Source organism: Malaclemys terrapin, chromosome 1 (genome assembly GCF_027887155.1).
Source record: "Malaclemys terrapin pileata isolate rMalTer1 chromosome 1, rMalTer1.hap1, whole genome shotgun sequence".
Lineage (NCBI taxonomy): Eukaryota > Metazoa > Chordata > Testudines > Emydidae > Malaclemys > Malaclemys terrapin.
Genome location: NC_071505.1, coordinates 351,658,095 through 351,681,892, shown reverse-complemented (window position 1 = coordinate 351,681,892; position 23,798 = coordinate 351,658,095). Strand labels below are relative to the sequence as shown.

General features: G+C 52.5%; 1 protein-coding gene across 1 annotated transcript; it reads left to right on the top strand.

Moving 5' to 3' along the window:
• Nucleotides 1-1,595: 1,595 nt before the first annotated feature.
• On the top strand, nucleotides 1,596-2,573 carry LOC128833063 (olfactory receptor 52L1-like). Its single transcript, XM_054020957.1, has one exon. The coding sequence runs from the start codon at nucleotides 1,616-1,618 to the stop codon at nucleotides 2,558-2,560; it is 945 nt and encodes a 314-aa protein (XP_053876932.1). The 5' UTR covers nucleotides 1,596-1,615; the 3' UTR covers nucleotides 2,561-2,573.
• The last annotated feature ends 21,225 nt before the right edge of the window (nucleotides 2,574-23,798 follow it).

Here is a 23,798-nt window from a genome sequence, read left to right as displayed (position 1 = left end):
TTTCAAAATTTAGCCCAGATAAGCAAGTGAATAGTCTGACAACTTCAAACAGTTACCTGCCTCCCTCCTGGGCTCTGTGCTTGTGTCTGCACATGCATGTATGTGTCTTTGTGTGTGCCTGGTCACATGATGTGTGCGCTGCGCATATGTGTGTGCGCATGTGCGGTGTATGTGTGCACACCCATGTGTGCATGCCCACATACTGTGTGGGTGTTTCTGCATGCTGTGTGTGTGTGTTGTGTGTGCACATGATGTGTGTGCTGTTCATGTGTGTGGGTGTGTGCATGCCATCTTGTGTTTGAGGGTGCAAATGCTGTGTGTGGGTTCTGTGTGTGCACATGCTGTGTGTGCTGTGCATGTGTGTGTCTGTGTGTCTGTGTGGTGTATGTGCATGCTGTGGTGTGTGTGTGAGAGCATACACTTTGTGTGTGCATGGTGCGTGTGTGTTTGTTTGTTGTGTATGCTCACAGACGTGTGTGTGTATGTGCTGTACGTGTGTGTGTATGTAATGTATGTGTGTGTGTATATGTGTGCGCCTGTGTGGTGTTGTGTGGGTGGGTGAAAAGGCTGTGTGTGTGCTGTGTGTGTGCGCTGTATGTGTTTTTGTGTGTTGTGTATGCACATGCATATGTCTGTGTGTGTGTGTGTGTGTGTGTGTGTGTACTGTATGTGTGTGTGTGTGTTGGTGTATTGTGTATGCACATGCATATGTCTGTGTGTGTGTATGTGTGTGTGTGCTGGGCGTGTGTGTGGGTGTGGGTGTATTGTGTATGCACATGCATATGTCTGCGTGTGTGCGTGTGTGCTGTATGTGTGTGTCTGTATGTGTGTGTTTGTGTGCTGTACCTGTGTGTGTGTGTGTACAGGGAGAATATGGTGGAAGCTCCGCATTGGTCACCTTCCCAGAGCTGGGAACATTTCTGAGGAGGAAGACGAGCCCCAGGACAATCACAATCACAACAGCCCCTTCATGCCTTACAGTCCCTGACGCAGTGATGTGCCCAGGTCCTCGTCCTGCCTCGGACAATGGCTGGTGTGCGGTGATTCAGAGACGCCCCCGCACCGCCCTAGTGACACACTGTCCTGGCGGGTGCGGAGCCCGCAGCTCTCCAAGGGGCAGAGCTGCTTTGGGGGTGGAGCGCTTGGGGCTGGCCTTGAAAACAAACCGAAACAAAAATCGCCAGGACAGGCCGGTGGTTCCCCTCCCGGCTGGGGCCGAGGATATGGGATGTCTTTGAGTAGCCAGTGTCGGGGGCTGGATATTACAGGGGACAGAGTGAAAGGAATGGGGGTACCAGTTACTCTGCCAGGCAGAGAGAGGCCTGGGCTGGCCTGGAGGAGAGGGCGTGAGTGGCTGAAGGCTGGTGGGGCCAGGGAGCTGACCGCAGACAGACAGAGACAAGACTCCTTCACACTGGAGGCCAGGGGTGACGAGGTGACTCACAGCCCCAGGCCCCGAGAACTGTCATGGAGATCAGCCGTAGAACTACCCTGGCTCACAGCCAGCCAGCTGACTAGCCATTCTTTGCACGCACAAGGCCGTCACACACTCTATTAATCACTTGCAGGTCTCCGGAGCTGTTCTGCGCGAGTCAGATGTGGCCCTCAGCAGATCATGTCACCCATGAACAACAGCAGCCTCAGACCTCCCACGTTCCTCCTGGTCGGCATACCGGGGCTTGAATCCACACAGCACTTGGTTGGGATCCCTCTGTGCTCCATGTATATCGTGGCCTTGCTGGGGAACGGCATTGTTCTGATTGTTATAAGGACGGACCCCAGCCTGCATGAACCCATGTACTTCTTCCTGGCCATGCTGACCATCACCGACCTGGTCCTGTCCACGTCCACCCTGCCCAAAATGCTGAGTGTCTTCTGGCTCGGAGACAGGGAGATTGAGTTCCACGCCTGCCTCACCCAGATGTTCTTCGTCCATGCTTCCTCGCTGGTGGAGTCGGGCATCCTGGTGGCCATGGCGTTAGACCGCTACGTGGCCATCTGCAACCCCCTCCGGCATGCAGCCATCTTGAAAACCAGTATGGTGGCCAAGATAGCGCTGCTGGTCTTGGTCAGAGGCCTCGTTGTGATAGCCCCCTTGCCCTTGCTCCTCGGGAAGCTGCCATTCTGCCAGGCCTACATCATCCACCACTCCTACTGCGAGCACATGGCCGTGGTGAAGCTGGCCTGTGCAGACACCACGGTCAATGCAGCATATGGCCTGGTTGTGGCCCTGCTGGTGGGGGGGCTGGATGGCATGTCCATTGCTCTGTCCTACGTGATGATCCTCCGGGCTGTCTTCGTCCTCCCCTCCAGCCAGGCCCAGCTCAAGGCTCTCAGCACCTGCACATCCCATGTCTGCATCATCCTCGTGTTCTACGTCCCTGGGCTCTTCTCCTTCCTGGCGCACCGGTTTGGCCAGAGCGTCCCCCTCCCCGTCCACATCCTGCTGGTCAACCTCTACCTCCTGATGCCGCCCATGCTGAACCCCATCGTGTACGGGGTGAAAACCAAGCAGATCCGCAGTCGGGTGACCAGGGTCTTCCACGTGAGGGGCCCCTGAGCGCCGGAGGGCAGTCGCTTCATGCTCATTTCTCCAGCTGCCACACACCGCTTTTATTTTTTAAATGTACCATGATTATTAATAATAAAACAATCATTGAGTAGAACTGGGACTCCACATGGAGCCTTAGGGACATAGGGGAAGCTGGGCTCGCAGCAGCCAATCTAACAAAAAGAGGAGAAAGTGAACCAGTGTGCCGGGTGCTGTACAAACACCTGGTCACAGACAGTCCCTGCCCTGACGAGTGCCATTCATAGAATCATAGAAACATAAAAGATTAGGGTTGGAAGAGACCTCAGGAGGTCATGTAGTCCAACCCCCTGCTCAAAGGAGGATCAATACCAACTAAATCATCCCAGCCAGGACTTTGTCGAGCTGGGCCTTAAAAACCTCTAAGGATGGAGATTCCATCACCTCCCTAGCTAACCCATTCCAGTGCTTCACCACCCTCCTAATGAAATAGTGTTTCCTAATATCAAACCTAGACCTCCCCTACTGCAACTTGAGACCATTGCTTCTTGTTCTGTCATCTGCCACCACTGAGAACAGCCGAGCTCCATCCTCTTTGGAACCCCCTTTTAGGTAGTTGAAGGCTGCTATCAAATCCCCCCTCATTCTTCTCTTCTGGAGACTAAAAAATCCCAGTTCCCTCAGCCTCTCCTCATAAGTCATGTGCCCCAGCCCCCTAATCATTTTCGTTGCCCTCCACTGGACTCGCTCCAATTTGTCCACATCCCTTCTGTAATGAGGGGATGCCATAGGGCATCTCACTCCCTATTGGTTGCTGAGCAGACTCTGAGCCTGCAGTGGCTCCCCTCCCGCCCCCAACAGCATGCACCTCTCTGAGTTACCAGCACAGGGAGCCCCAGGGACCTAGGTTAGCTCCGTGGGGGTTACATTTGCTTTGCCCACAGATAGCACCTTCCACCCAGGTCTGAAATGCTCTATGCACCTTCATGGAGCTACGTTCCCACTGCAACGCGGGAAAGCATTAGAATCTCCTTTTTCATGGCAGAGGAAACTGAGGCACAGACAGGGGACTAGTGATTTTGGGGAGTCTCCATTTTGGGGGGCACTACTTGAGATACCTTAAATGGTGATCTTTTCAGAATCGGCTGAGCGGCCACCCTCTGATGAGGAGTCGTGTGTGTGTGTGTGTGTGAAGTTCTGCAGTCAAAGCCAGAGACGTCCCACATGATGAGACACTTTTGAAAATCTTGGCTGGAATAACTTGCCCCCAGTCAGCCAAGGAGTCCTTGGTACAGAGAGCCCAGCTCTGTGCTGCTTTGTGTATTTCGGCTTGTCAGCGTGATTTGCCGTGTCGCTGCAGTGCACAGAGCCACAGTCTCTCTCACCCCAGGCCTGTCCAGCGAGAAAGTGGGATCATCTTCTTGCGTCGTGCTGAGTAAATGCCACTGGGTCACAGGCTGTCAGGAATGTCCAACAGTCCCAGGACGCCAGACATGGTCTGGTTTTAATACCCACCTTGGCTGTAGCCTTTAAGTCAGGGGCGGGCAAACTTTTTGGCTTGAGGGCTGCATCGGGTTTCGTAAATTGTATGGAGGGCCGGTTAGGGGAGGGGGTCGTGGCCCAGCCCCCAGCTCCTATCTTCCCCCCCCAGGACTCCTGCCCCATCCAACCCCCCCTGTTCCCTGATGGCCCCTCTGGGACCCCTGCCCCATACACACACACACGCTCCCTTTCTCCTGACCACCCCCAGACCCCTGCTGCCCCATCCAATCTCCCCTCCTTCCTGACTGCCCCCTGGGACCCCTGTCCCCATTCAAGCCTATGTTCTCCCTGACTGCCCCGACCGCCCCGACCCCTATCCACACCCCCGCCCCCTGACCACCACCCCGAACTCCCCTGCCCTCTATTCAACCCGCCCTGCTCCCTGCCCCCTGGAGCCAGGCCATGCCGCCGCCGCCACCGCGCAGCACAGACCGGGTCAGGCCGGGCTCTGCCGCTGCGCTGCCCCAGGAGCGCATAGCCGCACCGCCCAGAGCATTGCGCCAGCAGCGGAGCAAGCGCGCGGAGGCTGCGGGGAAGGGGGGACAGCAGGGGAGGGGCCGGGGGCTGAGCCTCCCGGGCCAGGAGCTCGGGGGCCTGGCAGGACGGTCCCCCCATGGGCCATACTTTGCCAACCCTTGCTTTAAGTGCTACCACAATACAAATGATAAATAATAATAATAGTTAATGATTTCAGCTCTGCCACTGACTCTAGGTGTGTCCTTGGACAAGTCCATTAATCCACCCTGCCCCTCCATTCCCCATCTGTAAAATGGAGACAATCCTTCCCTCTCTCCTGGGAGCACCGTCCTTGAGCAAGGCTCTGATTCGACGTGGATGGAGACCATGGAAGGACCCAGCCTGAAGGAAGAACGTTCTGATGCAGTGAGGTTCAAGAAAAGCAGCTCAAGTCAAAACCCCAGAAAGCAGGAAACCGGAGCAGCTCCAGCAAAGGCCTCTGTGGGCGGAGAGGAAGAGGAGGAAAGGGACGATCATGCAGATGAAGAAGCGCAGTAGATTGCGAAAAGCAACAGAGGGGCCTGTGGCACCTTTAAGACTAACTGAAGTATTGGAGCATGAGCTTTCGGGGGTGAAGTTTATGCTCCAATACTTCTGTTAGTCTTAAAGGTGCCACAGGCCCCTTTGTTGCTTTTTACAGCTTCAGACTAACACGGCTCCCCCTCTGACAGTAGATTGCTAGACAGCCAGCTGAGTCGGATGGAGAGGAATCATTCTCTCGGCAGGGAGTGGTTCACCCTGCCTGCCCATTCCTCCACTTACAGTTTCTGATCAGGCCTCGGTGGGCTTTTCACTGTGAACGCGTGTTTCTGGAGCAGATGATGTGCTGGAGGCACTTAAAGGGGTAATGCTGTAGGGTTCACTAGAGAGGCAGATGTCTGCTGAGTCTCCTGCGTGATCCCTAACAAGGCTCGGGCCCCCATTGTAACCACCCAATACTCCGCCTGGCTCCTCCCCATACCACGGCATGACCCACGACACACTCATTGGCATCGGTGAAACAAGTTGGTGGTTCTCAGCCTCTCAGGGTCTGGAACATCCTGCTTGGCCCTGTGCACCATCCAGCCACATTCTCCGTCAGCAGCCGGTCACTGGAGTGCCTCGTCTGTCAGTGGCCCCTGCCCTCTCCAGCGCTCTGCCCTCACTGAGTAACACAATGCATAGCCCCGGGGCCAGGGGGCTCCTCGGGGAAATGGGAGAGTCCGGTTCAGGTCTCTGCTCCAATGAATAATGACAGAGCTTCGACAGGAGCGAGTGAGACACCCCAGGATATTCCATAGCCCAGTGGTTAGCGGTCCACTTGGGTTGGAGACGCCGGATCAAGGCTCTGCTCCTCTCAGGCAGAGGGGGGTACTTGAACCAGGGTCCTCCACATCCAAATCTACCTAGTTCTGAGCTCCGGGGACGGCTCCATGGCTGTTAATCCCCGGCAGAAGGAGGTGTGTCCATCCGTCCCAGATGTAGGCTCCTGGGTCCCTTGGAGGGCGGGGCTCTCGCCACTCTCATAGAATCATAGAATCATAGAATATCAGAGTTGGAAGGGACCTCAAGAGGTCATCTAGTCCAACCCCCTGCTCAAAGCAGGACCAATTCCCAGCTAAATCATCCCAGCCAGGGCTTTGTCAAGCCGGGCCTTAAAAACCTCCAAGGAAGGAGACTCCACCACCTCCCTAGGTAACGCATTCCAGTGTTTCACCACCCTCCTAGTGAATTAGTTTTTCCTGATATCCAACCTGGACCTCCCCCACCGCAACTTGAGACCATTGCTCCTTGTTCTGTCATCTGCCACCACTGAGAACAGCCGAGCTCCATCCTCTTTGGAACCCCCCTTCAGGTAGTTGAAGGCTGCTATCAAATCCCCCCTCATTCTTCTCTTCTGGAGACTAAACAATCCCAGTTCTCTCAGCCTCTCCTCATAAGTCATGTGCTCCAGACCCCTAATCATTTTTGTTGCCCTCCGCTGGACTCTTTCCAATTTTTCCACATCCTTCTTGTAGTGTGGGGACCAAAACTGGACACAGTATTCCAGATGAGGCCTCACCAATGTCGAATAAAGGGGAACGATCACGTTCCTCGATCTGCTGGCAATGCCCCTACTTATACAGCCCAAAATGCCGTTAGCCTTCTTGGCAACAAGAGCACACTGTTGACTCATATCCAGCTTCTCGTCCACTGTGACCCCTAGGTCCTTTTCAGCAGAACTGCTACCTAGCCATTCGGTCCCTAGTCTGTAGCAGTGCATGGGATTCTTCCGTCCTAAGTGCAGGACTCTGCACTTGTGCTTGTTGAACCTCATCAGGTTTTTTTTGGCCCAATCCTCTAATTTGTCTAGGTCCCTCTGTATCCGATCCCTACCCTCTAGTGTATCTACCACGCCTCCTAGTTTAGTGTCATCTGCAAACTTGCTGAGAGTGCAGTCCACACCATCCTCCAGATCATTAATAAAGATATTAAACAAAACCGGCCCCAGGACCGACCCTTGGGGCACTCCACTTGAAACCAGCTGCCAACTAGACATGGAGCCATTGATCACTACCCGTTGAGCCCGACGATCTAGCCAGCTTTCTATCCACCTTACAGTCCATTCATCCAGCCCATAGTTCTTTAACTTGGTGGCAAGAATACTGTGGGAGACAGTATCAAAAGCTTTGCTAAAGTCAAGAAATAACACATCCACTGCTTTCCCCTCATCCACAGAGCCAGTTATCTCATCATAGAAGGCAATTAGGTTAGTCAGGCACGACTTCCCCTTCGTGAATCCATGCTGACTGTTCCTGATCACTTTCCTTTCCTCTAAATGTTTCATAATTGATTCCTTGAGGACCTGCTCCATAATTTTTCCAGGGACTGAGGTGAGGCTGACTGGCCTGTAGTTCCCCGGATCCTCCTTCTTCCCTTCTTCCCTCTCCAAAGCATTTCCTTTTGGCTGGCTTTGGCAGCTCCCCGCTCAGCGCGATGGCTTGTGTGGATCCCATTCTCAGGTGCCAAACACCCCCCGGGCACTGTGCGGGGAGCCTGGGCACCTCACTCCATTGGGCATGTTAACATTCAGGTCGCTGAGCCCAAGGGCACCTCCACACGGGAGCTGGCGGGGTGATTCCCAACTGGAGGAGACAGACCCACGCTAGCTCTGCACAAGCTGGCGGGCTAAACACAGAGGCAGCACAAGCCCCAGGAGGGGCTAACCACCCTAGGTAGCCATCTGAGATGCTAGACATGTAATCGGGGCAGCTAGCCCCTCCCACCGCCGGCACTGCCGCAGCTCCAGCCTAGTTTTATTTCGCTAGCTCGATCCGAGCTAGTGTGTCCGGCTCCTCCAGCTGGGAATTACACCCCCGGCTCCCGAGTAGAGGTCCCTTACGCTCCCCGGTGTCTCTGTGCTCCATTATCTTTAAATACCTAAGAACTCTGGCTGGCTGGCTGCAGAGACAGCAGCCATTTGTGCGTCTAGCTGGGGCAGATTGTACAGAGGAAGCACATGCACACACAGCGCTCTCTCTCAGGAAGGTCGGTGGGAAGGTTCGACTGAGGGCACTGGGGTAGGAAGATGGGCATCATTATCCCCATTTTGCATGGGGAAAACAGAGGCACTGAGGAGTGCTGTAAAAAGAACAGGAGTACTTGTGGCACCTTAGAGACTAACACATTTGTTTGAGCATAAGCTTTCGTGGGCTACAGCCCACTTCTTCGGATGCATAGAATGGAACATATAGTAAGGAGATAGATATATATACATAGAGAACATGAAAAGGTGGAAGTCGCCATATCAACTCTAAGAGGCTAATTAATTAAGACTAATTAATTGTGACTTCCCCAACCTCACCCAGTGTTTAATGGCAGAGGTAAGAAAAGCACTGAGATCCCCTGGCTCCTAGCCCACTGCCTTAGCCACGGGTGACACCGCACGGAACAAGGCCTGCTGGTGGCCAAGGAGGAGGGTTCGCTGTGGTTTCTATTTACATGTTATACACACACTCAAGGATACATGGGCTCCTTCCTGGCTGTGTAAGCTTTCCTAGCGCCAATAGGATAAGCCGTAGGGGCGGCAGAGGAACGTGAGCTGGGGGACTCAGACCGCGCAATGAGCCTGGCTCTTGTTGCGGAGCATGGGGGGACAGGCCGGTGGGGCCCATTCATCGCTGCCGTACCCTTTGGGCAGCGTTTCGCACTAACACAAAGCGGGTATCGACCTGCACAGTGGCCGTGTGGGTCTCTTTGCACGGGTGGGAATGACAACGCGAGGGGCGGGGCGGTGAGGGATTGGAACGGGGATGGGGTTAGCTACGGGTTGGGCTGAGAGAAGCCAATGGCTCCGTCTCGTCCCATGAGGCACAGGAACATTCACCAGCATCTGCTGGCCTCTCTTCTCGCTGAGCTCACTTTGAGCCAGGAAACCTGGGGGGACAAAACTCCCATTGCCTCCCGTGGTGCAGGATCACCCCTTTGTGAAGTCCTGTGGGCCAAATCCTTACTATGGCAACAACCAGGGCCAGCGCTTCAGCAGGCGTGAGCCGCCGGAGCTCCCTGACCTCAGCGGCCACCGGTGGCCCTGTGGCCAGTGACAGCCGCTGAGCGTCTGGCCCTCTGCTTTTAACTGGACACGAACGCTGACTAGCATAGTCCTGCTGGCCAAGTGGAGCCACTCCTGATTTACACCAGCAGGTGCGAGAGCAGGAGCAGGCCCGAAGTCCCAACTTTGTCAAAGGTATTTAGGAATTGCGGTGCTCATCAGCACAAGGCCTAACGGATTTAGGAGCCCAAGAGATTTAGGCACTTGGAGCCTAAATCCCATTCACTGTCCTTGTGATTTTGGCTCCTAGATCTGTTAGACATTGCAACACTGAGCGCAGCAATACCGAAATACCTTTACACATGGGAACCTCAGTCCTCCCCCCCACCCCTCCTTGCTGCATATTTCTGTTTTCTGGTCAGACCGGGAGCTTAAAAACGCATCATCACCAGCCACCAGCAGGGGGCAGCAGCAGCTGGGAGAAGAGGAGACCCAGCTGTTTCCAAATAGCAGGAGCAGCCAAAGAGGCCAGCCCCCCATGTCTGCTCTTGCTAGCACCCCCCACCTCTGCACCCACCCCCACCCCCCCGTGGCATTCGGTGAGGCCGGGGAAGCCATCTCTACCCTCCCTGGGGGACACGTGACTGTGTGTCAGGGAAGTGTCCCCCCACAACCCCCCCAAACAGATCAAAGCCAGCTGGAACTGAGGGGATGGGGGGGCACTGCGGGGGCCAGGGTGTAGGCTCGTATCGCAGCTCATGGCCAACCTGGGCACTGTCTCATCACATGTTCCTGTCGTGTCTGGAGCAGGGGGGCTGTGATGCCCGTTCTGCGTGGGAGGGCCGTGGGTATTTCATGGAGGGGATGGAGCGGGTTCGTTCATCGCCCCGTCTAGCAGCCACGAGGCTCATTCTGGTTCTGTCTCCTCATGGTCTTGGGATTCGAACCTGACCCTGTAAGCCAGGCACCGCATAACAAAGTGGCGCAACCGAGTGGCCTGAGCACAGGCCTGGGAGCTAGGAGCTGTGATCCCAGGCAATCTGGGGTGTGAGTCACTTGGGGTGTCGTCACTGGTTGATTTGTAATACAAGATCTTCCAGGGCTCAAGCAATTTTTAAAAATTCATAACTGATGTGCCTAGCCTGGAAGTCCCGGGGCTCTGAGCTGCCAGGCCCTGAGGTGCTGGTGCTATGAACTTCCATACTCAAAGGTGCTGGGGCTAGGAACTGCCAGGCCCAGAAGCACTGGGTCTTTGAATTACCAGGCCCAAAGTTGCTGGGTTTAGGAACTGCCAGACTCAAATGTGCCAGGGCTATGAACTGCCAGACTCAGATGCAGGACTCTGAACTGCCTGGCCTAGAATTGCCAGACCTCTGAACTTCCAGACCTGCAGATGCCGGGGCTATGAACTGCCAGGCTCAGAGGTGCTGGGAATAGGAAATTCTATGCCCAGAGGTGCCCAGGCTCCCACCTGACAGGCTCAGAGGTGCCAGGGCTAGGAACTGCCAGGCCAGGAGTTGCCGGATCTATGAACTTCCAGGCTCCCAGGTGCTGGGAGTATTAACAGCCATGCCCAGAGGTGCCAGGGGTAGGAACTGCCAGGCTCAGAGGTGCCAGAGCGTTGAACTACCAAGTCCAGAGGAGCCAGGGCTCTGAGCTGCCCGTCCCAGATGTACAAAAGGGCTCTGAATTGCCAGGCCTAAAGGTGCCTGTCCTAAGAAATGCCAGGCCAAAAGGTGCCGGTGCAATGAACTGCCAGGGCAGGAGTTGCCAGGCCTATGAACTTCCAAGTTCACAGGTGCTGGGACTATTAACTGCGAACTGCCAGAGGTGGCCTGGCAGTTCAGACTAAACAAACCCAATTTCCAGACTAAACAAACCCATTTTTTTCAATCTTCCCTCATAGGTCATGTTTTCTAGATCTTTCGTCATTTTTGTTGCTCTTGTCTGGACTTTCTTCAATTTTTCCACATCTTTCCTGAAACGTGGTGCCCAGAACTGGACACAATATTCCAGCTGAGGCCTAATCAGTGTGGAGTAGAGTGGAACAATTCCTTCTCATATCTTCCTTACAACACTCCTGCTAATACAGCCCGGCATGATGTTGTATTTTCTCCTAATTACTGTTTATTTCTATGTCCTGAACTTCTTTCTCTTTCAAAATTTGTTCCAAGACCTTGCATACAATGGAGGTCAAACTAACAGGCTTGTAATTTCCCAGATCATTTTCCCCCCTTCCTTAGAAATAGGTACTATATTTTCAGTTCTCCACTCAGAGGGTTTTACCCCTGAGTTTATGGATTTGTTACAAATCCTTGCAATTGGGCTTGCAATTTCCTTTAATTTTCTTGGATGGGGATTATGCAGGCTCCCAGTTTAGTCCATTAAGCTGTATGAGTTTGACTTCCGCCTTCGATGTGGTAATTTCTACTTTCATATCCTCGTTCCCATTAGCTGCTCTGGCACTGTACCTCAGCTCCTCATTACCCTCATTAAAACCGAGGCAAAGTATTCATTTAGGTGTTGGGCCAGGCCTAGATTATCTTTAATCTCCACCCCGCCCTCAGTGTTAAACTGTCCCACTTCTTCATTCCTTTCTATTTATATAGCTATCAAACAAAGCTTTGGTTTGAATTTCCTTTAATCCTTTAATCCTGCTTGGCATTTGGCAGCTCTCACTTTCCCCCTGCACTTTCTGACTTCCAAGTGGTAGTTTTCTTTGCTGATCTGGCCCATCTTCCTTTCCTTGTAGGCTTTCTCCTCTCTCCTACTCACCTGTTTGAGATGCTTGGTCTGCAGCCTTCGCCTCTGAATGTTTCCCCCTTGCTTGGGATGCAGGCTCCAGAGAATTTCTGCAGCTTTGCCTTAAGGCTTTAAGCCTTGGGATGTCTGTGTTCTGTTTGAAGCGTGAATGGTTCCCAGCAGTCACACTTGGCGTAGCTAAGTGGTTTAACTCTGTCCCCCATCCAAACTAGCACTGCCTTATACTGGTACCGCTCCGCTGTACCAATCCTCACCACAAGGCCTGGCGGCAGGTGGCCCTGCTTCTCAGGGGGCAGTGTGCACTAGCGGATAGAGTATTGGACTGGGATTCAGGCTCTCTGTCTAGCCATTCCACGGAATTGCTGGGTGACCTTGGGCAAGTCACTCCCCTGCTCTGTGCCTCAGTTTCCCCATCTGTACAGTAGGGATAATGATAGCGCCTACCAAGCATGTAGAGATCGCCTGATGAAAGTGCTGTGTGAGAGCTTGGTATTATGACTCTCTACAGCTTGCAAACCTATAGCTCACCTGCTGAGTCCCACACTGTCCTCCTCAGCCGTGCCCCCACATGCTCTGTGCCCTCTTGCCTCCAGCAATGAGTCTTGCTGATATTAATGTGGTGAGAGCATGTTCTAAGCCTCCCAGTTATGCCCCCCCCGGGCCTGCCCACCAGCGTGCTCCCTCACTTCAGCGAGTGCCCCTCCCTGTCACATCCCCAGTTGGGGCACCGGCTGCCAGGCCTGCTCTGACGCAGGGGGACAGCTCGGTGTCGGGGTTTGGTCAGCGAACTCGCTCCAGGCTCCGGTGCATGCAGGAGGGGCAGCCCTGCCTGACGTCTCAGAGGAGGAGGGCTGTGGAGTGAACACACCAGGCATGGGCGCTGCTCCCTCAGTGACCTGGAGAGAACGTGCAGCTCGGACCACCGGTGGGACGTTGACATAACCTCCCTGGTCAGAGCCTCGGGGAGAGACATGTGTGTGTGTGTGTGTGTGTGTGTGTGTGTGTGTGTGTGTGTGTGTGTGTGTGGTCAGAGAAGCCAGGCTGGGATTGGAGAGTACGTTTACAAAGGGAGAAAAGCTGCACAACCATGGCTGGCCCGGGTCAGCTGACCTGGGCCAGCCAGGGGTTTTTTATCCCTGTGTAGATGTAGCCTTTGTGTGGCCTGTCGGCACAGGAGAAGTAACCAGCAGCCCCCTTATCTCATCAGCTCCACATTCCAGTCTATTAGTTCTCCACTCCCCTTCCTGCTGGCTCACGCCTTTTGTCTCTTTTTCCCTTTTAATATTAACTATAAACAATAATGAATTTGAAGCACTGGGGATGGAATCTCTCCCCCCACCACCACCCCCGCCGACTGTGCAGAGGGCCGGGACAGACCTATGAACCATAAACAGGCCTCATGCTGGCCTCTCCTTGCCCGGACTGGGTTCCCGAGGCCCTTGCCCCACTCCCGTGGCCCAGACCGCTGCCTGTCCCCCCGCTGCTCACACAAGCGCAATCCGAGTGCCTGGCCAACACCAGGAGGCTGCTGGATCCTGCCAGCTGGAAATAGCCCCCGGCACCGGGATTCCTGGGTGTGGTCGAGGCTACACCCCCTGGGGCGGGGGGCCTGAGGATGAGGATGTGATGGGGGGAAGGGGAACAGCCTGGGGACCCCAGGCCAAGGGAGGCACAAAGCTGGTGTTAAAACCCCTGGTTTCTGCAGCGTCCGGCTAGAAGAGAGACTCGGGACCTGTTTCTCCGCTGGGCTGAATTCCTGCCTGGGGTAACTCACTCCTGACACGGGGCTTTACGCCAGGTAAGCCAGCAAGGTAAAGAAGGTCTGGCTTGGATGAATGGATTATAAGGTGGATAGAAAGCTGGCAAGATTGTCGTGCTCAACGGGTAGTGATCAATGGCTCCATCTCTAGTTGGCAGCCGGTATCAAGCGGAGTGCCCCAGGGGTCGGTCCTGGGGCCGGTTTTGTTTAACATCTTTATTAATGATCTGGATGATGGGATGGATTGCACCCTCAGCAAGTTCGCAGATGACACTAAGCTGGGGGGAGAGGTAGATACACTGGAGGGTAGGGATAGGGTCCAGAGTGACCTAGACAAATTGGAGGATTGGGCCAAAAGAAACCTGATGAGGTTCAACAAGGACAAGTGCAGAGTCCTGCACTTAGGACAGAAGAATCCCATTCACTGCTACAGACTAGGGACCAACTGGCTAAGCAGCAGTTCTGCAGAAAAGGACCTGGGGATTACAGTGGATGAGAAGCTGGATATGAGTCAGCAGTGTGCCCTCGTTGCCAAGAAGGCCAACGGCATATTGGGCTGCATTAGTGGGGGCATTGCCAGCAGATCGAGGGAAGTGATTATTCCCCTCTATTCAGCACTGGTGAGGCCACACCTGGAGTATTGCGTCCAGTTTTGGGCCCCATGCTACAGAAAGGATGTGGACAAACTGGAGAGACTCCAGCGGAGGGCAACGAAAATGATTAAGGGCTGGAGCACATGACATATGAGGAGAGGCTGAGGGAACTGGGATTGTTTAGTGTGCAGAAGAGAAGAGTGAGGGGGGATTTGATAGCAGCTTTCAACTACCTGAAGGGGGGTTCCAAAGAGGATGGAGCTCGGCTGTTCTCAGTGGTGGCAGATGACAGAACAAGGAGCAATGGTCTCAAGTTGCAGTGGGGGAGGTCCAGGTTGGATATCAGGAAACACTATTTCACTAGGAGGGTGGTGAAGCACTGGAATGCGTTACCTAGGGAGGTGGTGGAATCTCCATGCTTAGAGGTTTTTAAGGCCCAGCTTGACAAAGCCCTGGCTGGGATGATTTAGTCGAGGTTGGTCCTGCTTTGAGCAGGGGGTTGGACTAGATACCCCCTGAGGTCCCTTCCAACCCTGATCTATGATTCTATGATTCTATGTCTTGGCTCATCCAGGTGCGATTGCTTTGTCTCAGCAGAATGCACAGCGGCGTTTCCCCACTTTTTGAGCCCAGTCTCAGATTGTTCCCAGCCCTATCCAGCGCTCTGCCTTCCCATGCACACTGGAGTCCGGCATAAGCTGTAAGGGGCTGAGCTGCTGTCTAATCCACTGGCTGGCCGTACTCCGGGACGGGCTGCTCTTGGGGACAGGGACAGTGTAGGTGCAGTGCCCAGCGCACCAGGGCCCTGATCTGACTGGAGCCTATAAGTGATTGATTTCACCCACCCACACACGGAATACGGGGGCTTACGCTCCCAGCACACCAAAGTACCAGGGCCATGTTCTCATCTCAGCTGAGCCGGTGTCAGTCCAGAACAGCTACCCTGATGCTGGATTTACACCACTGCACCAGAGATCAGAATTCCACCCCGTGTCAGTAGGGACTTGCTCCTGTTCCCACTGGCTTCAGCTTCTCTGCGGGTTTAATTCCACCCAAGTCATTCCAGGCCAGCGAAGAATTTGGCTCGGGGATTTTTTCCACAGAGTCCGACCTTCCTTTCTCCACCCAGGGATGTACTGATACATAGAGCAGGCCAGGCTCTGGAGAGGAGGAGAGTCAGGGATAGACAATGCACCCCGGGATCATTCGGGGGTGTCTGCCCCAGGCAGCTTGCACCTCAAGCTAATTCCGTTCTGAAGGGGTGTTTAAGATGGTGCCACATATGCACTGGTCCTGAGGGCCCTGTTCCACAGAGCAGAGGGGAGAGCGAAGGGAGAAGCAGCAGAGGGGGGGGAGGGAAGGAAAGAAAACCAGACTGGGAGATTGACCTGCACAGATAAGGGAGTCCTTGCTTATCTGCCAGTGCACTGCTGGATGTGGGAAGGGGGTGGCTCACCATACAAAAGAGCAGCCACGTGGCTTAGAGGATGGGCCCCCAGCTGGGGCAGGAGCCAGGCAGAGTTTTCACAAGGTGGGAATTAGGGACACAAAAGGAACCCAGCAAGGTGGGCAATCAGTCCAGGCAGGCGGATCTCTCAATGTATGGCAGTTATAGGATTTAGTTAGGGATTGGTCCTGCTTTGAGCTGGGGGTTGGACTAGATGACCTCCTGAGGTCCCTTCCAACCCTGCTAGTCCATGATTCTATGATATGGACTGGGGGGTGGGGCTCTATAGGTGCTCACATGGGCACTCTTCTGCCCGGTCAGGTAAAGGGCCCAGCACAGTTGCTTCGTGCCCAGGCCCACATTTCACAGCCAGCATCCAGCTCATGACGCACGTTTTACCCAGCAGCAGCCTGACTCCTCCAGCCTGAGCGGTTTCTCCTAGAGCCCGGGGCCCAGCGACACCCGAAAGTAAAGTCGCCAGGAGAGCACGGGGCTCCGTGCGCAGACCACAGTAGCCGAGCTGCTCCCCAGCACAGAAACCCAGCCCAGGCGCCCTGCCTGGAGACACGCGCAGCTCATTCCCCACTACCGTGCGCCGGGGGGAAGGCGCCGCAGCAGCTGACGAGCGCTCGACATGGCTGAGGCAAGGGTGTGTTAAAATCTTGGGCCCCCTCTGCAGCGGCCTGGGGCCCTGTCACACGATACAGCCGCTGCCAGGAGTCCCAGGTGGCCCTGAGGGTCTGTGCTGGTGGCTGGGGACAGCGAGGACATGGCAGCCACGTTCCCTTTCCCCAGTTCACACCCCAGGATAGAAGGTGGTGCAGGAGCCACTGGGATGGCTCTTCCCCACCAGACGATACCCTCGCAGCTGGCTACGCTTGCATTAGGGCAGCACGGCACTGGAGGGAGGGTCTGGCTCCTCGTGTTACACCTGGGCAGCCAGTGGAACACGGGTGTAAAACACTATTAGTCTGCGTGGAGAGTGTCTCACTCACTTTGCACAGGTGCAAATGACAGCGCCAGGCAGGAGGGAACCAGACCTGTCATCATTATGTTTCAGAGTCAACACCCCAATGAGATCTATAGGACCGGCCACACCTCCTGGCTCACATGTACAAGCTGAAATGTTTGCAAAATGTAATGCTTTGATTGTTCCCCTCTCACCTGTCCCCTTGCAGGGTAAACTCACTGGCAGTAGGAGCTGGGCCAATAACACTTTGTTCTTCTACAGTGCCATCCATCCACAGATCCCGGCCCCTTGGGAGGCAGCATGGCCTAGTGGCTGGGGCAGTAGGGAGAGCCGGGTTCTGATCCTGGCTCAGCTGCCAACCCACTGTGGGATCTGGGTCCAGACCTCTGCATGCCTCTATTTCCCTTGAATATGTTGACTGTAAAACCATCAGAGCAGGGACCATCTCTCTCTGTGTGTCTGTGCTGTGCCCAGCACAATAGGGCCCTGATCAGCGTTGGAGGTCTCTAGGTGTTACTGCACTGGAAATAACAGCTCCCTGTGCCAAACCCAGCCCCTGGTTTGGGGGACTAAGTTTGACCCCAAACGTCGTGTGATGCGTTGCAGGCACGTCCTGGGAGTTTGCAGTTCTTGTGCCACTAGAGGGTGCCCAGACTGTTCTGGGAATGCGAGAGCAACCTGCGGAGGGCTCATAAGCACTGCGGGTTTATTGCACGTTCAAATTGCTGCCCCTGAAAATACTTTCCTCTGTTCTGCCGAGAGACAGAGCAACAAAGGAATCCAGAAGCCAGCAGCTTCCCGCCCCAGCCAGCTACTTGGGAGGAATAGTACAGTGCTCTAGCCGGTCTGGGGTCAGTGTGGGCCGGTGGATCGGCACTCGGGAGGCCGGGCAGCTCTTTTTGACTGGGAGGACAGGGAGCAGCAGTAAAGAGTGCCGGACAGATTGCTCAGCCCCCTCTGCGCCTCCTTTGCTCTGCCCCCTACTCTGAAAGATCAGAACTTGGCTCGGTAACGCCACAGCCAATAACTAAGCAATACGCAGGGAGGCAGCGTGGTCTAGCAGTTAGATCACGTAATGAGGACTGCAAATGCCTGGCGGTCTGGTTGTGTCTCTGTCACAGCCTCTTGCTGGGTGACCTTGGGCCAGCCACGTCCCTGCTCTGTGCCTCAGTTTCCCCATCTGGGATAGTAGCAGTTGCCATCATGATAAAGCGCTTACAAAGATACAGCCAAAATGTGCTTCATATGTGCTGAGCTTCACTGGTGGCATTGAAAAGCGGTACATTGTACCACGCCCGTGCTCTTCAGTGAGGAAGGGTTTATTCCAGCATTAAAACGCTGCTGGCCTGAACAAGCACAGAGCATTTCCACAGACACAGAAGCCAGCTGACCTGGCCAGCGTGGTTCCTCTGTGCTGACTCCACAGGAAGAAAGCACAAGTTACCTGGAGCAGTACCAGGTTGCACAAAAGGCCACATTCTGCTCTCTGTGAAACGGGGGTAAATCCGGAGCATTGCCATTCAAATCAGTGGGGTTACTCCGGTTTACGCCAGCCTACATGACAGCAGTTTAGTCCCAAGATTGCAGATTCTTTGAAATTCAACCCCATGCAAAGGCCGAGGGGAAGCTCTGGGCTCCACTGATTCGGTGAGGGCTTAACATGCCTAGGCCTCGGGCTGGGCTTCGGCAGCAGGGCCAAGCTCACTCCGCGTGAGGATCCCTCCCCAACTTGTCATCAATCCCAAAGCCAGAAGGGACTACTGTGATCAGCTAGTCTGACCCCCTGTATGGCACAGGCCAGAGACCTGCCCCCAAATCAGTCCTAGAGCAGAGCGGTTAGAAAAACATCCTGCCTTGATTTAACAATTGCCAGTGATGGAGAATCTGCCATGACCCTGGTAAATTGTTTCCATGGTTAATTACCCTCCCTGTTAAAAGTTACACCTTACTTCCAGTCTGAATGTGTCTAGTTTCAGCTTCCAGCCACTGGATCGTCTTAGACCTTTCTCGGCTAGATTGAAGGGCCCGTTGTTCAATATTTGCTCCCCACGCGTAGGTACTTGTAGGCTGTAATCAAGTCACCCCTTAACCTTCTCTTTGTTAAGCTAAATAGATTGAGCTCCTGGAGTCTATCACTGTAAGGCAGGTTTTCTAAGCCTCTGATCAATCTCCTGCTCTTCTCTGAACCCCTCTCCAGGGTATCAACAACCTTCTTGAGCTGTGGACACCGGAACTGGACACAGGATTCCAAGAGCGGTCACACAAGTGCTAAACACGCTGGTAAAATAACCTCTCTGCTCCTACTTGAGCTTTCCCTGTTTATGCATCTCAGGCTCACGTCACCCTGGGGCCTCATGTTCAGCTGATTATACATCATGACTTCCAAATCTTTTTCAGAGTCCCTTCTTCCCAGGAGAGAGTCCCCCATTATGGAAGTGTGGCCTGCATGCTTTGTTCCTAGATGTAGAAATGCACAGATGTTTATCCAAAAGAAGATTGAGAGTACACTTGATCACAGTGTATAAGTATCTTCCAGGGGAAAAAATACCAGATACTAGAGGTCTTGTAATCATAGAAGATCAGGGTTGGAAGGGACCTCAGGAGGTCATCTACTCCAACCCCCTGCTCAAAGCAGGACCTAATCCCAACTAAATCATCCCAGCCAAGGCTTTGTCAAGCCTGACCTTAAAAACCTCTAAGGAAGGAGATTCCACCACCTCCCTAGGTAACCCATTCCAGTGCTTCACCGCCCTCCTAGTAAAAAAGTTTTTTCTAATATCCAACCTAAACCTCCCCCACTGAAACTTGAGATCATTACTCCTTGTTCTGTCATCTGATTCCACTGAGAACAGTCTAGATCCATCCTTTTTTGGAACCCCCCTTCAGGTAGTTGAAAGCAGCTATCAAATCCCCTCTCATTCTTCTCTTCTGCAGACTAAATGCTCCCAGTTCCCTCAGCCTTTCCTCATAAGTCTTGTGCTCCAGCCCCTAATCATTTTTGTTGCCCTCCGCTGGACTCTTTCCAATTTTTCCACATCCTTCTTGTAGTGTGGGGCCCAAAATTGGACACAATACTCAAGATGAGGCCTCACCAATGTTGAATAGAGGGGAATGATCATGTCCCTTGATCTGCTGGCAATGCTCCTACTTATACAGCTCAAAATGCCATTAGCCTTCTTGGCAACAAGGGTACACTGTTGACTCATATCCAGCTTCTCGTCCACTATAACCCCTAGGTCCTTTTCTGCAGAAGTGCAGATGTCATAGACTCATAGACTCATAGACTTTAAGGTCAGAAGGGACCATTATGATCATCTGGTCTGACCCCCTGCATGCTGCAGGCCACAAGACCCTTCCCTGGACTCTGCCGTTGAAGTCCCCAATCCTGTGTTTTAGTGACTTCAATCGGCAGAGACCCTCCTGCTAGTGATCCCTGCCCCATGCTGCGGAGGAAGGCGAAAAACCTCCAGAGGCTCAGCCAATCTACCCTGGAGGAAAATTCCTTCCCGACCCTAAATATGGCGATCAGTAGAACCCCGAGCATGTAGGCAAGAGTCTCTAGCCTGACCCCTGTTGGCCATTATACTATTTACGTACCATTGATTGGTTTTCCTTGGCTACTTTGTTTTACCATTAAACCATTCCCTCCATAAACTTATCTAACTTAATCTTAAAACCAGACAGGTCCGTCACCCCCACCGTTTCCCTCGGAAGGCCGTTCCAATATTTCACCCCTCTGACAGTCAGAAACCTTCGTCTAATTTCAAGCCTGAACTTCCCCACGGCCAGTTTATACCCATTCGTTCTCGTGTCCACATTAGTACTAAGCTGGAATAATTCCTCTCCCTCCCTTGTATTTATCCCTCTGATATATTTAAAGATAGCAATCATATCCCCCCTAAGCCTTCGCTTTGTCAGACTAAACAACCCAAGCTCCTCCAGTCTCCTTTCATACGACAGGGTTTCCATTCCTCTGATCATCCTAGTCGCCCTTCTCTGCACCCGTTCCAGTTTGAGTTCATCTTTTTTAAACATGGGAGACCAGAACTGCACACAGTAATCCAAATGAGGTCTCACCAGCGCCTTATACAACGGAAGCAGGACCTCCTTATCCCTACTAGATATACCTCGCCTAATGCATCCCAAGACCGCATTGGCTTTTTTCACTGCCACATCACATTGTCGACTCATAGTCATCCTGGGGTCTACAAGGACCCCTAGGACCTTCTCCTCTTCCGTTACTTCTAACCAATGCGTCCCCATCTTGTAATTAAATTGTTATTAGTCATCCCCAAGTGCATCACCTTACACTTTTCACTATTAAATTTCATCCTATTTCTGATACTCCAATTCACAAGCTCATTCAAGTCTCCCTGCAGAATATCCCTGTCCTCCTCCGAATTTGCAACACCTCCCACCTTCGTATCATCCGCAAACTTTATCAGCCCACTCCTGCAATCGGTTCCGAGGTCAGTTATAAATAGATTAAATAAAATGGGTCCCAAAACCGAACCTTGAGGCACTCCACTAGTAACCTCCCTCCAACCTGACAGTTCACCCTTTAATACGACCCGCTGCATTCTCCCCATTAACCAATTCCTTATTCACCTCTGGATTTTCATATCGATCCCCATGTTTTCCAGTTTAACCAATAATTCCTCATGGGGTACTGTATCAAACGCTTTACTGAAATCCAGGTATATTAGGTCCACCGCATTTCCCTTATCTAATAAGTCCGTTACTTTCTCAAAGAAGGAGATCAGATTCGTTTGGCACGATCTGCCCTTCGTAAAACCATGTTGTAATTTATCGCAATTGCCATTAACCTCCAGGTCCTCAACTAGTTTCTCTTTCAGAATTTTCTCTAACACCTTGCACACTACAGATGTTAGACTAACAGGCCTGTAGTTACCCGGATCACTTTTTTTCCCTTTCTTGAAAATAGGAACCACGTTAGCTATTCTCCAGTCTAACGGGACCACCCCCGAGTTTACAGATTCATTAAATATTATCGCTAACGGGCCTGCTATTTCCCGTGCCAATTCCTTCAATATTCTCGGATGAAGATCGTCCGGTCCTCCCGACTTAGTCCCATTAAGGCGTTCAAGTTTTGTTTCTACCTCGGATACGGTAATCCCCCATCCCGAGTGCCCCTCTATAGTGGTGCTAGTATCCCTAATACCTTCATTGGCCTCATTAAACACCGATGCAAAATATTCATTGAGATATTGTGCCATGCCTAGATTATCTTTAATCTCCTCTCCGGCTATAGTCTTCAGCGGTCCCACTTCCTCTTTCTTTGCTTTCTTCCTATTTATATGGCTGTAAAACCTTTTACTATTGCTTTTAATTCCCCTAGCTAGGTCCAACTCTACACGGCCTTTGGCCTTTCTCACTCTATCTCTACATTCTCTGACTTCACTAAGGTAAGTTTCCTTACTGATCCCTCCCCTCTTCCACTCTTTGTACGCTTTCTGTTTTTTCCTAATCGCCCCTTTGAGTCGGTCGCTCATCCAGCTCGGTCTAAATCTCTTGCTTAGTAATCTTTTTCCCTTTTTGGGGATACAGGCCTCTGACAGCTCATGCATCTTTATCTTAAAGTAATCCCAGGTGTCTTCTGCCTTTAGATCCATTAATACGTTTGCCCAATCCACTTCCCTTACCAGTCCCCTTAATTTGTTAAAATTGGCCTTTTTAAAATTATAAACCCTAGTCTTTGACTTAATTCTGTTACTCCTTCCATTTAGTTTAAACTGAATTAGCTCATGATCACTGGAGCCCAAGTTGTCCCCTACTACCACTTCCTCAACGAGGTCCTCACTACTTACCAGAATCAAATCTAAAATGGCCTCCCCCCTCGTCGGTTCAGCTACCACTTGATGAAGGAATTGTTCAGCAAGCACATCTAGGAACATCTGAGCCCTATTATTGCTACTAGCGTTTGTTCCCCAATCTATATCCGGGAAGTTAAAGTCCCCCATAATTACACAGTTTCTATTAGTATTTACTTCCCTAAATACATTAAATAGTTCCTTATCCATATCCTGGGTCGATCCTGGAGGTCTATAGCACACCCCAAGCACTATCCCCGGAGAGGCTCTAGTAGTCCTTTTACCCAGTGTGAGTATTGCCCAGACGGACTCTGTATTATCTATTCCATCCACTATTATTTCTTTACAGCTTATTTCACTATTGACATACAATGCCACCCCTCCACCTTTACCTTTGTCCCGGTCTTTCCTAAACAGCGCATACCCCTCCATACCTGTATTCCAGTCGTGACTGCCATTCCACCACGTTTCAGTTATTCCTACGATATCCGGTTTCAATTCTCGGACCAAGAGCTCCAATTCCTCCATTTTATTACCTAGGCTTCTCGCATTGGTGTATAAACACCCTAATGTATGTCATTTAGCCTGTCTCCCATTAGTAGCACTATATGTTGCGGGCCTCTTTGTGTCCGTCCCCCCTGTCCTTCCTATGTCCAATCTCATCTCCCCGGCTATGTCTCCTCTTATTTCACTCAGCTTTTCAGTACTGGAATCTGGCGTGGAGATTAACTGTGCATCTCCCAACCCTCTTCCCAAACTTTCTAGTTTAAAGCTCTTTTGATAAGATGAGCCAGTCTCCCTCCCAGAAGTCTATTTCCTTCCCTACTCAGGTGAAGCCCATCCCGCGAGAACAGGTGTCTGTCCCCAAAAGCATCCCAGTGGCCATACATCCCAAAGCCCTCCTTATAGCACCACTCCCTTAGCCAACTATTTATTCTCACAATCCTATCAGCCCTTTGCTGCCCTTCCCTCGGAACAGGCAGAATCCCACTAAAGATAATCTGAGCCTCTATCTCCTTGAGAGTCTTCCCCAGCCTGGCATAATCTCCCTTGATTCTCTCTAACGAGAACCTAGCTGTGTCATTCGTTCCTACATGAAGGATTATCAAGGGGTTCTTACCTGCTCCTTTTAGGATCCTTTTCAACCGCAGGTCCACATCGCGTATCTTTGCGCCTGGTAGACAGCACACCCTTCTGTTCTGTCCTGGAGAAAGACAGAACACAAGCCATTCACTGGAAGGAAAAGCCAGACACATTCACATCAGAAATAAGGCCCCAATGTTAAACAGTGAAGGTGACTAGCTGTTGAATCAAACAGCCCAGGGCAGTGGTGGGAT

Coding starts and splice junctions, on each gene's coding strand:
- LOC128833063 (XM_054020957.1), top strand. CDS start 1,616: ATGTCACCCATGAACAACAGCAGCCTCAGACCTCCCACGTTCCTCCTG.